Source organism: Triticum dicoccoides, chromosome 6A (genome assembly GCF_002162155.2).
Source record: "Triticum dicoccoides isolate Atlit2015 ecotype Zavitan chromosome 6A, WEW_v2.0, whole genome shotgun sequence".
Taxonomy (NCBI): Eukaryota; Viridiplantae; Streptophyta; class Magnoliopsida; order Poales; family Poaceae; genus Triticum; species Triticum dicoccoides.
This window is the reverse complement of record NC_041390.1, coordinates 623,262,970-623,275,000: the sequence shown is the minus strand read 5'-3', so window position 1 is coordinate 623,275,000 and position 12,031 is coordinate 623,262,970. Positions and strand designations below refer to the sequence as shown.

Below are 12,031 nucleotides of genomic sequence, written 5' to 3'. Positions count from 1 at the left end.
AGTCGAGAATGCAGGTGAAATACGTCCTTCATGGCCCGTGATTTGGGTACTTTTTTGTCTGAATGGTTTCTTCCATTGTTCCTTCTTCTAGTGGCACGATGGCATGGTCCAAAACACATCAAATCATTAGAATCGGCGATGCCCATGTTTGTGCGTAATGCAGGTGAGATTTTCCTCTATAGATGCTCGTTCGCCACACTGCAGCTTTGCCTGTGCGGTGCCCGGCCGATGGGGAGGAGCATCGGCAAGTCGAGGATACCAGGGAGAAGCGCAGTTGTTGCTAGAGACGATGAAAATACAAAAAGAATATAAAGAAACAAGTTCATTGAAATCTCGCCGGAGATGGTGGGGGCGGGAGGCAGGACTAAGAGGCGGGGCCTCCAGCAATGGGATGGGCCGGGGGTGGTGATACGTCTCCAACGTATCTATAATTTTTTATTGTTCCATGTTGTTATATTATCAATCTTGGAGTTTAACCTGGGATGGGCCGGGGGTGGCCGACGGCAGCAGTGGCCACGGGCTGCACGGCCATCTTCCTACTTTTACTGAGACTGGCCTCCTTTGGATTAAATTTAATCAAGTGGAGGAGATTTTATAAGGATATAAGTCAATTTTTGATGCACTAATGATTCAGGGATCTTCTAGCTAGGGTTTGATCCCTCGAAACGATTTTTCTCAAATATAGCTTTTGAGGGATTTGCTAGAGATGCTTTTATTACCAAAATATCTTGTGGCACTTGGTTGCAGGGGTATACGTAAGAAACTAACTCGCATCTCATATCTTAGCAGGGGTGTCCGCTTAATGCAAATGCAGAAACAAATCCATAATATATTTTGAGTGGGGCAAAGAGTTATCGAGTGGGAGCTATTCTACGAAAAATTAAGAAACTAGACTTTTTTTTTACAAGAGCACATATAATTTACTCTAATTTCTATTGCACTTTGACCATTTGAGAGCCCCCCTCCTACTCAGCATAATTAATGAGGGTCTTCCCCTAGCTTTAAGTTCGACTCTTTGGCTCTCCAGCAATGGCGAAGGCAGATTGATTTTTGAGGTATGGCCAACACATGCAACTAGACACACAACATCACATTTGAATTTTGAAGTTGTCGCCTATGCCTGCATACATATAGGATGAAGGCGAAAAAGTTTTCAGGTATGGCGGAGGCCAAACCTCGCTAGATTGCTGCACCCACCACTTCTCTCCAGGAATGTTGTTGCTTTTTGCGGAAAAAAGAAACATACCCCTTGAAGGTACACTCATGTGCACACTCACTATGTTTGTGATCTATGCTCCAACAATCGAAACACAAAGAGTTGTTTACGGTGGCATGTATGTGGTTGGATCAAGTGGGCATGAAGATGTTTACCCTACATGGATGGCATGCACTTTAATCTTCAAATTACCCATTTGATACAATTGGTGGATGGTTTTAGATTTTTCCCATGCCACATTTACATTTTTCGATGTGTTTTGAGCTCATTGGGCTATTTGCATCTTTTCTATACAGAAGCGTGTTTGTACTCATCATGGTTGTACTACTTCCATGTGGTGTTTTGAGTCAATGAAATATCTTTATTGAAAAAAGATGCATGTAGACATTGCTTGAAGTCATCCAAGTACAGTAATTGTGTTCATAAGGATTCGGGATGTCATGATATCTCAAGTGTATCTTTTGTATGTTCTTGTTTTCTCTAGGATTGAGGCTATTGCATAGACATAATAACTTCATATGAGAAATGACATTCCAATTTGTTCAAGAATAATAGCTCCATCCGATTCGCTCAACATCAACGCTGAGCTTTGCTTGGCATTATTGAATAATCAAAATATATCCATGCTTGCGTTCATCAACCGATATAGAGGCCAGGGGTTGATCCTCCTTTCTAAAAGAAACCTTCATCCTATTCCGGGCGTCCGGTAATTTGCCTGGCTAGCTATTACAAACAAAAAAGTGGGTATGTGTACAACATAGAACACACTAATTATAACGAGAGGGTTATATGCACTTGGCAGGTAGCGCAAGCCTGTGGAGGTAGGTTAATTATGTTAACTAGGTCATCTGTTTCTGCTGAGATATTGTACTACCTATTACTTAACTTGATTCAGGAGGTGGCTGGCTGGCCAGCTAGCTTGCAAACAAGACAAGCTCATCTCCAAGGAAAAGAACCTGATGCATATGCTGGCCCTTTGATTTACTTGGTGGTGGAGAAACCAAACCACAAGATGCATATATCCAAAACGCATCTCATCCATCCAAACTAGTTCTAGCTAGTGTATCCAAAACAGAGTAGTCATCCAAAACACATCCCATCCACCCAAAGATAGTGGTACGAGCTAGGTAGCAAGTCATCCATCCATATACACACACATATGCACATATAGATACATGTACTGCATGCATGTATATATGTATGCAGACATATGCCAAATTGCCCAACACCCACACACACTCACACTCACCTCATGCGTCACTAGCTAGCTTAGCCAACATGGAGCATCTACATATACACATGCTCAACTAGCTACCTTCCAATTAATTGCCCTCCTTTTTGCTTGCACCGTACCCTCTCTATATTCCCTTTCCAACTTTGCCTACTTCACTATCCATATCTTTCCCAGTTAACCAACTGCAACAAGCTACTACTCCAGATAATAGCTGACTTGATCAAGAGGAAACGTGCATGCATGCACCACCACTCGAAACGACTGTCCACTTGATGAATAAAATTAAATGCGATTAACAGTGAAGCAAACAGTTTATTAAGAGGAGAAAACGTTCGCTGCTTAATCACCTCATCAATTGATCGATTAATTAACTTACAAGTTTAAATAAATATAGTTTGTACAATATATATGTAGGAAAATAGAAAAAAACAATGTGCCTTTTTGTACTTGCATGTGGGCAGTTGCCACTTAGTAGAGCTGAACTAAGCATATAGAAAAGAAAAGAAAAGAAAAGAAAAAGGTGGATAGTAGTAGGCCACAACATTGCACCCACTCCCTTAATTTGCATCACATTTCAGACAACCCCCACCACTCACAGACTCACTCACTTGCTCACTCACTCACTCGGCCGGCCTCATGCACACACACGCACACTGATCGATCCAACTGGCCAAACCTTTTTCTTGTGCTCACAGGTCACAAAGTGGAATTTTTTTTCATTCCAATTTATATATTTCAGCACCGATATACATGCTCGATCGTGTTTACATGGTACATATACATGCGAGTGTCAATAATTTCCTATAGTCAACCTTACGCCAAAGAATCGAAAGAATCAATTGTATGTTACAGTTCCCTTGATATGTTCCAAGGAGCAAATTTGTAAGTATGTAATTTTGTATAGAAGAAGAAGAGGAAGAAGAAGAAGAATGATCGGACAATCAATCGGAGTTAAGAAAAGTAAAGAATTCGTGAGGCCGGCCAGCTGCATGCGACGTGCCGGTGGATTAATAATGGCAATCCACCAGCGCGGCGGAGGCGGCCGTGAGCATCAGCCGTTTCTTGCCGCTGTCGAACGGGCCGAGCCCGAGCACCACCGGTGGCGCCGATGATGGTGGTGGTGGCGGTGGAGGGTGTGAGACGCACTCCTCGTCGGACGGCGCCGGCAGGTTGAGGTCGAGCTCCAGGTTGATTCCGGCCGGGGTGCTGTCTTTCTCTTTCTTCGTCGTGGACGCGGCGATCGCGGTCACGGCGGTTGTTGCGATGGCGCGATCTGCGGGCGCGTGTAGCGGCCGGTGGCGTCGCATGTGCCCGCCCAGCGCCTGCCCGGAGGCGAACTCGGCCCCGCATATGGAGCACTCGTGCACCCGGAGCCTGTTGGTGTTGACGGCGTGGCAGACGGCGTTGCCGCCGTTGTTGAGGCTGAGCACGGTGGTCACGTCCGGGGCGGCGTCGACCTGAGGCGGTGGGGGCGGTGGCGGCGAGGCCGTCGTCATCTGCACCAGCGGTGGCGTCGCCGTCTTCGTCGATGGTGGCTTGGACAGCTTGGCGATGGCGACGCTGGTGGCGTTGGCGGCGCTGTCGTCGTCGGCTCCGGCGAGGCGTGGCTTCTTGTGGCTGGCGCGGTGGCCGCCGAGGGCCTGGAAGGTGGGGAAGCACTTGTTGCACGTCTTGCACTCGTACACGTAGAAGCCGGCCCTGACACCGTCCGCCGTGGTGGCCGCCTCCGTGTACTTGCGGCTGGTGTACCTCTCCGTCTTGGCCGACACCACCGCCGGCGGCGGCAGAGGGCCGGCCGGGGGAAGCGACGACGTCCCCTGGCGAGCCTCCTGCGGCACCGTCGCGGGCGGCGGCCTCGAGTCGACGACGACTCCGGGCGGCGCCGCGCCCTGGGCGAGGAGGATGAGGCAGTGGGCCATGTCCTCCTCCTCGGTGGTGGTGCTCTCGGAGGAGGACGCGGAGGAGCAGGCCATGGCGGCCACCGGCGGCGTCTGGTGGCGCGGCCTCTTGGTGCGCTTCCGCTTGACGACGGCACCCCCGCGCTGCTGCAGCCGATCGTCCACGGCCCCCTCCTCCCGGAAGAGCACGAGCTCCATGGCCGACGCTTGCATGTCGCCGAAGCAAAGAGAGGCGTGGAGAGGGAGGGAGAGGGAGAGGGAGAGGGAGAGAGTGGCAGGCAGGCAGGCAGGTAGGGAGGGAGGCTGGCTCCTGTGGTTTTTATGGCGGGAGGAGAGGGACAAGTGGAGCTACGCTACGCTGGCTAGAGAGAGAGAGAGAGAGAGAGAGAGAGAGAGAGAGAGGCGTTTTGCCTTGCACATATAACAAAGGGAAGAGAAGAGATGGATCCGGCAGCTACTACTCTAATCAATGGAAGTTTCTTTTGGCCTCTAATCAATGGACAAGCAAGCAAGCCTTGCTAGATAGATAGATAGCTTTCTCTCTCTAGAGATGAGAGAGAAAATTAACACCCCCCAAACACACAAAGAGAGAGAGAGAACAAGAGAGAGCTGTCTGGAGATAAACCTAGCTTTCTCTCTTGTCTTGTCTTTTGGATGCCTCTCTTGATCTCTTCTCAACTCTTATAACCTTCCCATCTCTCTCTTTGTCTAGAGAGAGAGGGAGTGGTTTTGGTGGTTAATTGCTAAGTGCTATTGTTAGAGAGGGTGGAAACTAGTAATAGTAGAGGGGTTAATAGACCGGTGGCCAAGGGAGCTGAGTGGAAATAGCTAGGGGAGGGGATCGATATTATGGGTGTGATGGAGCTGGCTTAATGCCCATCCCCTCCTCACTTAAGCTAGCCCACTTGTGGACAATTCATGGCCATGCATGGCTACCCGCCTAATTTCTTTCATGTGCAAAACATGTCTAGCCACTACTGCTCTAAATTAATAGCAGCCCTTAATTTAGGCTGCCCATCCTCTTTTTTCTCTCGAACTGCTTAATTAGCCACTCTCTCTCTGTGCATCCTAATTAAGCAGTGTGCAGTGAAGGTTAATCTTGTGGTGAAGCAAAGCTAGCTACCTAGCAAGCTTGCTAGCTAGGTTAATGAATGAATGGATGGATGAATAAATTTGGAGTATGTTTGGTTGCCACTACATATGGAGAGAAGGTAGAGCGGGAGAGAAAGGGATCCAATTGGAGGAGTGGTGAGTGAGTACTAGTATTTGTTAATTAGGTGCTATAGTAGTAGCAAGAGCAACAAGCCAAGAAAAGAAGGGATGGAAGCAAGCTCAATATTCCTCTGTGCATGTGTGATTCCTGGGGTGTCATGGTGCTGCACTGCAAGCCTGGATTTGATCAGCCTCTCTGCACCCCAGCTCAAACTAATTCCATCCCCTAGCTACTTTTCTTCCACTACTTTTCTTTTTCAGCAAAACATACATATAATAAGCATGTGGCTATTAATTTAGTTGGTGAAAAATCCTCGCAAATCCACGCGATCTCTTATTTGTAGTACAGGTTTGATGGTTTCTTGTTAATTTCTACTATTATTATTATTTTTTGTTCAAGAAAAACCACACAGACAGACAGTTGTGTTGAGCAATATAATTCCACTGATCATGAACAGCTAGCTAGCTGGGTTGCTTGGCAGTTGGCAACTACAATTAGGAGGTAGTGAGGTAGTGGTGGTGGTGCAGCTGCAGATGCATTTGTCCCCAGCCAGTGTCCAGTGGCCACACACACACACACCAGAAAAGAAAACTCGAAAATACCCGCAATTATTAATTTGTTCTAAAGTATTTGCACCCCTCACCCAAAATGTTTGTTTCCGACCTGTCCATCGATCACCTACCCTTTTAATTGCACTGTTTATTAATATGAACAACTAATTGTTGCTTGCATTTTAAGCTATACAAAAATCTCCAATCCTCTGATGCAAATGGCCCATCTAATATGGTGTTAGTTAGAGGTCACACTGATTATGTGGTACTTCCTTTTCTTACTTCTCGGGATGGCTAGATTTGGGTTGGTGGTACTATAGGTTGCTGTGGCTACACTATCTCAATCAAGATAACATATATGCAGTGCCGTCCTCGCCAAATTAATTGAGTCGCACATCAATCGCTAATCCTGTGCGTATACGTGCGTACATGACATATACTACTTCATAACCAATAACCATACACGTCTACAAAAAAATTGTACTCACCTACAAAATACGTAGCAGTGACAGTTTAATCTACGTAACTGTATCTACACATAAACCAGTTAAATGTTCTTGATATATTTATGAATAATATGATCATGAAACCAATTAACTAGATTATCTTGGAAATATCTAATCTTTTTTCTTGAGTTTGAAGGAGCGATTGATGTGCCATGTTGTGTGAGACAAGTCAACGGTTGAGAGGGGAGAGGGATACATATGGTTGAGAGTGATTAAATTAAATTAATCAACCGCGATTCTTGACGTGATCCTGGATCGTTGTTTGTTGTGTGGGGCAACAAGAAACCCCCCCTGAAAAAATTGGGTGGATGATGCTGTGGTGTGTGGTGGGGGCAAGCAAGGCATCACTTGGCTTAGTTGGAAGCCGATTAGCTTCCTTTCTCTCTCTAGCACACTTCCTCTCTCTCCCCCCCCTCTCTCTCTAGATCTCTCTCATCACATAGAGAGAGAGAGAAACACATGCATGCATGCATGTCCACACTAGCTGGTCACTCACTTGCACTGCAATCCAGAGTGAGTGAGCAGTAATGGATGCCTTTCCTCCTTGCTTGCTTTGCCATAGCTTAATTATTAATCAGCTAAGCAGTGCAGGAAAGATGGGCGGCCATGGGCCTGCGCCCATGATCCTGCCCATGATTGGCAATTAGCCGGGTTGTCCCACATGTGGAACCCTAGCTTTAAGGATCTATCATTAATCAGTGCTTGTGTTTGCTAGGCTAGCCAGGCCGCTTAAGCAGCCCCATGAGTGATCAGTGTGTGGGTGTCTGCCTATGTGATCATCCAAAAGATTCAGAAATGCTTTTATATTATTCTTCCTCAGTAGTACCACCAGACCATGAACATGCCAAGCCACCATCTCTAAAAAGTCAATACTAGTAAACTATTATTAATGGACTGGCTAGTACTACTTGATGTGAGCCATGATCAACTTGCTTGCCAAGCTCAGATGGCGTGACACTCCAATTGAGTGACTTCAATTAACTTAGCTACCTAATTGCCATGAACGGGCTCCTGCCTCCCGTCGGCGCCGCTGCCGATCTGCCTCATCTGCCACGGAGAAGTGATTGATCCTGCCCTTGCTCGCAGGAGGACTTCACTTGTAGGCCCTTCCAGTGTGTTTTTGTACTTACTTGATAGTTGGTGAGAAGATCGAACGCAAAAAGTTACCTTGCTAATTAAGAATTGTGGTCGGGCTTCTGTAACAAACCTCGTGACAAGTACATATAGCTGCTTAACTGGCAAAGAAAAGTTGAGTGTAAACTGTCCAGGCTTCACCAAATTAACCAGAAAGATTGGTGCGTGTTTTACTTCTCTTTGATCAAACTACGGATAGAGAGAGGGGAACACTTACGTTTAGTCGGTCGATCAGCATAGAGAAGTCACGAGCAACAGTTAAGCGGTGCGAAAATATGCGTTGGGCGGTGGACGTTGGGCTCCTGTAACCATCCACCCATGACGACGTGGACACCTACGTACCCATGTGAGAGAGAGGGAACAGAAACTGCATGAAATCTGCCAGTAGAGGGAGGAGAAAATATAGTGCACATATAGTGGTTGGGAATATATATTAGGGGCGAGATGGAGATGGAGACGGGAGCGGCAAACATGTGGTGCTGTTCATGGACACCCACCATGCACACACACCAGCGGTGCCGGATGGATCGAGCTCAGCTGCTGGATGACGAGTGAAGTAGTAGTGGGACACTCGACAGTAGCCAGCACTGTCATCACTTGCACCAGCAGCAGCAAGAGGAGGAGGAGATCGCCGATGATAATCGCCGCCACCATAGATTAATCAACAAGTGGCTGCTGGCCGGGCCACCACTCCCCACGTCACACTCATGCATGAAAGAGATCTCAGAGGGTGGCATGACAAGATGTTCTCAAAAAATATGTGTTTATTTCTTTGCTTATCTATGTGTGTTCAGTAATTAGTCATGATGGGAGTTAACAAGGCAGCAGCTGATTAATCAACACCTGTGCAGGGTAGTAGCTGGGATTTGACAAGTTGGAGCAAGCTTGTGATTTTTCTTTCTTAAAAAATAGATTAATCATGGAAGCAGACTTGGTGAGAGCTTGCTTGCTGATGGAGGAGTATGATTGGTCCAGAAATTTCAGATTAGTGGCGTGGAGTGAAGGGGGAGAGATAGTCAATGGCCTCTCCACTAGTCAAGTCTGTTGTTGCATGCCACTCACCTTCAGCTTCAGCTTAGGGGTGCGGCAAGGTGGTGTTGTTGTTGAGATGTTGTTGGCTTTGCTCATGGGCAACCACTCCTCCATCCAGCTACAGGCTACTGATTGGTGGCTGGGCAGGCGAGGCAACCTCTGGCTTGTTAATATTCCAGGGGCACCATGTCCATGCATGCATGTGGCCAGAATCACCCCTTGTTCCCGCCCTCAAGCTATGCTTCTTCATGTCATGCGGATGGTTGAGTGCATGTTGCAGCAACATGACACAGCCACACATGTGAGATATTCTAATGCTCTTTGTGACTGCTTCAAGAAACATCTTAGCCAGTGGTGCCACAGACTTGCTTCTCTCAAATGCTTCTCCGGTCCGGCAGTTTGTGTACATTTGTTAACTTGAGATAAGAGAGGGGATAAGAATAAGATAGATAACCCCGGCATGTTCCAGGAATCTTGAGTGTCCATCCTCAAAATGTACTTGAGTACTTGACCATCTACCTGTTGGACAGAAGAAAAAGGAGAACAAACAAACAGAATCATATGTCATAATACTCCTTCTGTAAACTGATATAAGAGCGTTTAGATCACTAAAGTAGTAATGTAAACGCTCTTATATTAGTTTACGGCGGGAATATGTTTTAGTAATTCCAAATTAAGCTGCCCGTAGAAATATTTAGAAATATAAATAATTGGCAGATAGTTATGTACTTATTTTCCTCAAAAAAATATGTATTTCTTACATAAATAAATAAAAGCCATACGTTTCGATTGCTCATGGCCAGTAATCCAGTACCACTCCACTGCCTAGTCTCTGCTCAGTGCCACTCTAGTCTTATCCAACAACACAGGAGGAAAACAGATTCCACGGAAAGAAACTAGATCGATCTCTCCTCTTCCTCCGCGGGGCCGTCGATTACGACCTGAAATGAACCGCCAAATAATATCTAGGATAGGCCAGATGAAGATAACAATCCTTGGCCTTTCTTTTTTCTTTCCCGCTTTCCCCTTTTTCAGAAAAGTTGGTCTGGGATTTGGTTAAGCCGACCACACGATATATTCACCTTTTCGGATAAATGCCGACGTTAAGTGGCTCACGACACTGTCCGGCCTAACCCCGAGCTACATCGAGAGCCATTGAGGTGGATACTCTATGATAATACACTTTATCCAACCAGTTTTTGTCTATTTCGGAGTTTGTTTGACCAGCTAACAATTTACCTCCCTTTTTTTTTGCCTATTTTTTTTACAACAGATCATAACATATGCAACCGTAAGCTGGGCCTGAATAATCAGTATTATTTCAGAAGGTTAATTAGTCATGTGGATGCCTAACTAAGTGACTGTCAAGTTCATAACTAGTTTGGTGGCCGGCCGAAACAGACTGTAGTGGCGACTTGTCTGCGGGTTGGTCATTCACCAACTCCTTTTGCTGGAGCTCACTCAACTGATCGTCCTCTTGCTTGTATGATTGGGAACGGGCAGTGGAGTGGGGGCATCGTCCTCTTGGCCTGCTTTCAGCCCCGACCTAAACCATGCTTCCAAAATTGGCAATTCCGGTAGCTGCCATGTCAGTCGTCTTTACCAGTACTGGTCTTTACCGCACGCCTATCATGTGCAGATCCGGCTCGCATCTACGAGTATGCCACTGTGAGTCAGTGTGCCACACGTACACACCACTGGCACTTGATAGTTGATGAGGTAACCTGAACTTGATTAACAGCTCACAGATGAACCTCTTCAACGATTAGTAGAATTGTCAAAGCTCAATCTGAAGAATTGTGCACCTCTGGTTGGTGTTGTCTGAAGAAGAAAAGGGAGGGCGTTCGTTGTCAAGGTACGCGCTGGCTACTACTATTACTACTAGTTGGTAGTAATCTACTCCAGTAGCGTAGTGTGTCGGATCCAACTGCTAGCAGCGACGACCTCCTTTCCTTCCCGGCGTTATCCGCTCGTAGTAGCTACGTATACTGAGAGATTATAGCCAGACCTCGACGTCGTAGGCAGGACCAGATGAGCTCGGATAAATATCCAGAAAGCACTGTGTTCCTCCTCTTCATCACTACTTGGTGGCTACAAAACGCACACGGCCGGCGTCTGACGACCACACGCGGTCAGCTGCCACTGGCGAGTAGCTTAGCTAGTTACCGGTGACTGGTGTCGCTGTACAGACAACACTGAACCGAAGTGCCTCTCTCACTTTCTCCCTGCCACCATTGGTGCCAAAGTACGTCGTCGTCGTCGTTGTAGTAATAACAGTAGTAGTAAGCGGCACTCGTAGTAGCGGCAGCAGTAAGTGTTTTTTTTTTTAGAAAAACAGCAGCAGTAAGTGTGAAGTAGAGGATAGGGAAGGGACAGCAACAGGCGGCAGCAGCAGTGGCTGCTATGAAGAGGAGTGTGATCTTGCTAGCTAGCTAGCTAGCAGCAGCGTGCAGCTTGTGGTTCGGAGGAAAGGCATGGAGCCTTTTCTTTTCAGGAGAGGCTGGGATTGGGTCCTGTGAGAGTGTGAGTGAGTGGTGCCGTGCTAGCTACAGGTGTGAGTGAGTGGGTGAGTGACACGAGAGAGCGCGACCCTACAACCAATCAATTCCAATTCCCTCTCCTGCACTTCACTCTCAGTCTCAGAGCAACTTTTGAGCTGCTCCGCTCGCTGCTTGGCCCTGCGCTGCGCTGGTAGAGTGTACACATGATTTCTGTGTGCATATGTGCGCTTCTTGTGCATTCAAAAGGCCACCCCTTTGGCCTCGTCTCACACCGGCCCCGTGAGAAGCAGCATCACCCCTTTTGTGAACAACCTTTTCCTACTTACAATTGGCGCCTGTATACCAAAATAATGGTACACAATCGTCTTTGGAGAAAATAAAGTAAGGGGGGGAAACTAGCCTCGCAGGGAGCTTCATGTCCATGGCCACGACGGCGGGGCGACGAAATGCGAGAGCGATTGCCCCTTGTCTGCGAGATGTGCGAGTGAATGACAATGAAGATCCAACGGCCTACGGATGCTGCAACGTGGGGCTGGGCTGCGATCGGTGGATCGACACCAAGTACTGATCGAAGCTCAACACCATGTCACCAAGGTTTGGCATTGACACTGGAATATATATTTTTGTTGGTGAAAATGATAAAACATAAATCCAACTCGGCTTTAAACCATTGTTATATAAGTTTTGGAGTGGGTCATTTTTAGGTGAACTTTAGAACATGGCCTCTTAATTCTCACTAGGGATAA

General features: G+C 46.9%; 1 protein-coding gene and 1 long non-coding RNA gene across 2 annotated transcripts; both read right to left on the bottom strand.

Moving 5' to 3' along the window:
- Positions 1-3,146: 3,146 nt before the first annotated feature.
- LOC119318608 (zinc finger protein ZAT5-like) lies at positions 3,147-4,976 on the bottom strand. Its single transcript, XM_037593186.1, has one exon. It carries the CDS (start codon positions 4,559-4,561, stop codon positions 3,458-3,460), a length of 1,104 nt encoding a protein of 367 aa, XP_037449083.1. The 5' UTR covers positions 4,562-4,976; the 3' UTR covers positions 3,147-3,457.
- Positions 4,977-7,406: 2,430 nt separating this feature from the next.
- On the bottom strand, positions 7,407-8,134 carry LOC119318609. The gene is made up of 2 exons (XR_005154172.1): positions 7,970-8,134; positions 7,407-7,853 (listed from the first exon to the last, which is right to left on the bottom strand). It is a non-coding gene; the product is annotated as an uncharacterized LOC119318609 (long non-coding RNA).
- Positions 8,135-12,031: the final 3,897 nt, after the last annotated feature.